The 2227-nt window shown below is 43.9% G+C and overlaps 1 protein-coding gene across 1 annotated transcript; it reads left to right on the top strand.

The window, feature by feature from the left end:
- Window positions 1–356: 356 nt before the first annotated feature.
- On the top strand, window positions 357–2006 carry LOC149141448 (class V chitinase CHIT5-like). The gene is made up of 2 exons (XM_089449467.1): window positions 357–1573; window positions 1682–2006. The coding sequence occupies exons 1-2, from the start codon at window positions 442–444 to the stop codon at window positions 1708–1710; spliced, it is 1161 nt and encodes a 386-aa protein (XP_089305593.1). The 5' UTR covers window positions 357–441; the 3' UTR covers window positions 1711–2006.
- Window positions 2007–2227: the final 221 nt, after the last annotated feature.

Raw genomic sequence — 2227 nt, 5'->3', positions numbered from 1 at the left:
GCTGAAGTGCACAACACTACAACATTGGTCAAAAGATTATTTGAGTTGACTATTGCTCTTGTGGAAGATCAGCCAAAAAGATATGGTGTGTCCACACTACTCTATTTGGACTTTCTGCCGTTGACTTTTGTAACCTACCTACTGCGTATCACATTCAAAGGATGAACCGCACAAGTGGAGACACCATTACTGTATCCACTTCGATTTTCTGATTGACAACCCCGTTATCCACCAGGAGACTGAGTGCGCCACTGAATAGTCAATTCCAGGCGGCTTGACTCACCCCACTTCATCAATTGAAGAGGTGGAACACGTTTCCGCTAGTACCAATTCCGACTATAAATACAAGTATATAAATTAGGTATGTCAAGCCTTTGTTCTTGTTCTCCAGAATCGTAGCTCTAGTAAAACTGCGATCTGTGATTTTCATTTCTGTAAGCCATGGCTCAACCCCAAAAATATCTGCTATTTATTCTGCTCTCCATGACTACATCTTTAGTTTATTCCTCCTCATCTCAATCTGCACCTCATGGGGGAGGAGTGAAGGCCGCCTACTGGCCATCTTACACAGTCTCTTACTCGCCTCCATCCTCCATCAACAGAGCCCTCTTCACGCACATCTTCTATGCTTTTGCAAACTTAAACGACCGGACGTTCCAGGTGGAACTGCCTGCCACTGCTAAACCTGCAGAGTTCACCCTAACTCTGTGTAAGAAAAACCCCTTTCTCAAGACACTCATTTCTATCGGCGGCGGGGGATCCAATTCTACTGCCTTTGCTTTAATGGCCAGCAATGCTTTCCGGCGCAAGGTGTTCATAAATTCAGCTATCGCGCTGGCCAGGAAATACGGTTTTCACGGGCTCGACCTCGACTGGGAATTTCCCAAAGACGCGACGGAGATGCAGAACCTGGGCAGCCTCTTCGCTGAATGGAGGCATGCCATTGAACTGGAAGCCAGGGCATGGCCGCGTCGTCCCCGGCTCCTCCTCACCGCAGCTGTGTATTTTGCGCAGTATTTCCTCCTAGCCGCCGACAAGAGGGCGTACCCCGCGACCTCCATTACCCAAAATTTGGATTGGGTGAACGTCATGTGCTTCGACTATCACGGCTCCTGGGACACTTCAGCCACCGGAGCTCATGCGGCACTATATGACCCATCCTCTAACATCAGCAACAGCTTCGGAATTGGATCGTGGCTCCACTCTGGTGTTCCTGCCAACAAAGTTGTCATGGGAATGCCGCTCTATGGGCGTTCCTGGATACTGAAAAGCCTAGAGGAGACAGGGATTGGAGCCCCCGCCATAGCTGCCGGTCCCAAGCAAACCCTGAGCAGCGAAACGGGAGTGATGTTCTTCTCGGAGATCAGTGACTTCATAAGTCAGAAAAATGCAACAGAGGTCTTTGACAAGGAAACTGTGTCGGCCTACGCATACTCTTCAGACATGATGTGGGTTGGCTACGACAACAAACAGTCGGTGGCAGCAAAGGTTTCGTTCGCTAAAAATAAGCATCTGTTGGGCTATTTCTTCTGGGCTATCAGTCAAGATAGCAACTGGATGCTTTCCGCTCAAGGTAAATCAATGACTCCCTCCTTAAAAATGAACTGATCAATTTGTGTTCTGTTTTATCTATAAATAGCGAAGGTTATTAATGAATAAATCTGCGGATTTGATGGTGCAGCTTCAGAGTCATGGAACCAAGCGCGATAAGCGATATAGTATGGAGACATTATCAGTGCTTGGCGTTGGAATTTTGAAGGCAAGCGTTCAATGATAAAACGCAGGAATCTGTAGCTTCTATGCAATAGTTACGGGCGCTGAATGTTTTTATTTTGTTTTGAATAAGATAGTTTATGAAATGTTTATGCTAATAACACAGTTTTCACTTCATTTCATTTCTGATAGCGATAGATAATGGAATTGATTATATCGTTGACAAAGTGTCGCTCTGTGAAATTACAATCTCCTAATGAATTTAAGAGCCGGATTCCGGTATTTATGTGCAATTTGTAATGTTCTCGTATGTGCCATTTGTAATGTTTGAGAATTATGTGCAATTTGTAATGTTGCCGTATGTGCCATTTGTAACGTTTGAGAATTTGTAATAGGATATATGATTTTAACTCATTAGAATATGTAAAAATTAATAAATATTAAAATGGATATCAGAAACCAAAAGATAATTTGAAATCTAGTGAATATTAAAATGGAAATAAAAACCAAAAAA

This window comes from Pinus tabuliformis, chromosome X, assembly GCF_031772625.1.
Source record: "Pinus tabuliformis cultivar Carrire ecotype Pingquan chromosome X, CPIR1, whole genome shotgun sequence".
Classification (NCBI taxonomy): domain Eukaryota; kingdom Viridiplantae; phylum Streptophyta; class Pinopsida; order Pinales; family Pinaceae; genus Pinus; species Pinus tabuliformis.
Note: the sequence above shows the minus strand (reverse complement) of the source record. Positions and strands in the feature narration are given on the sequence as shown.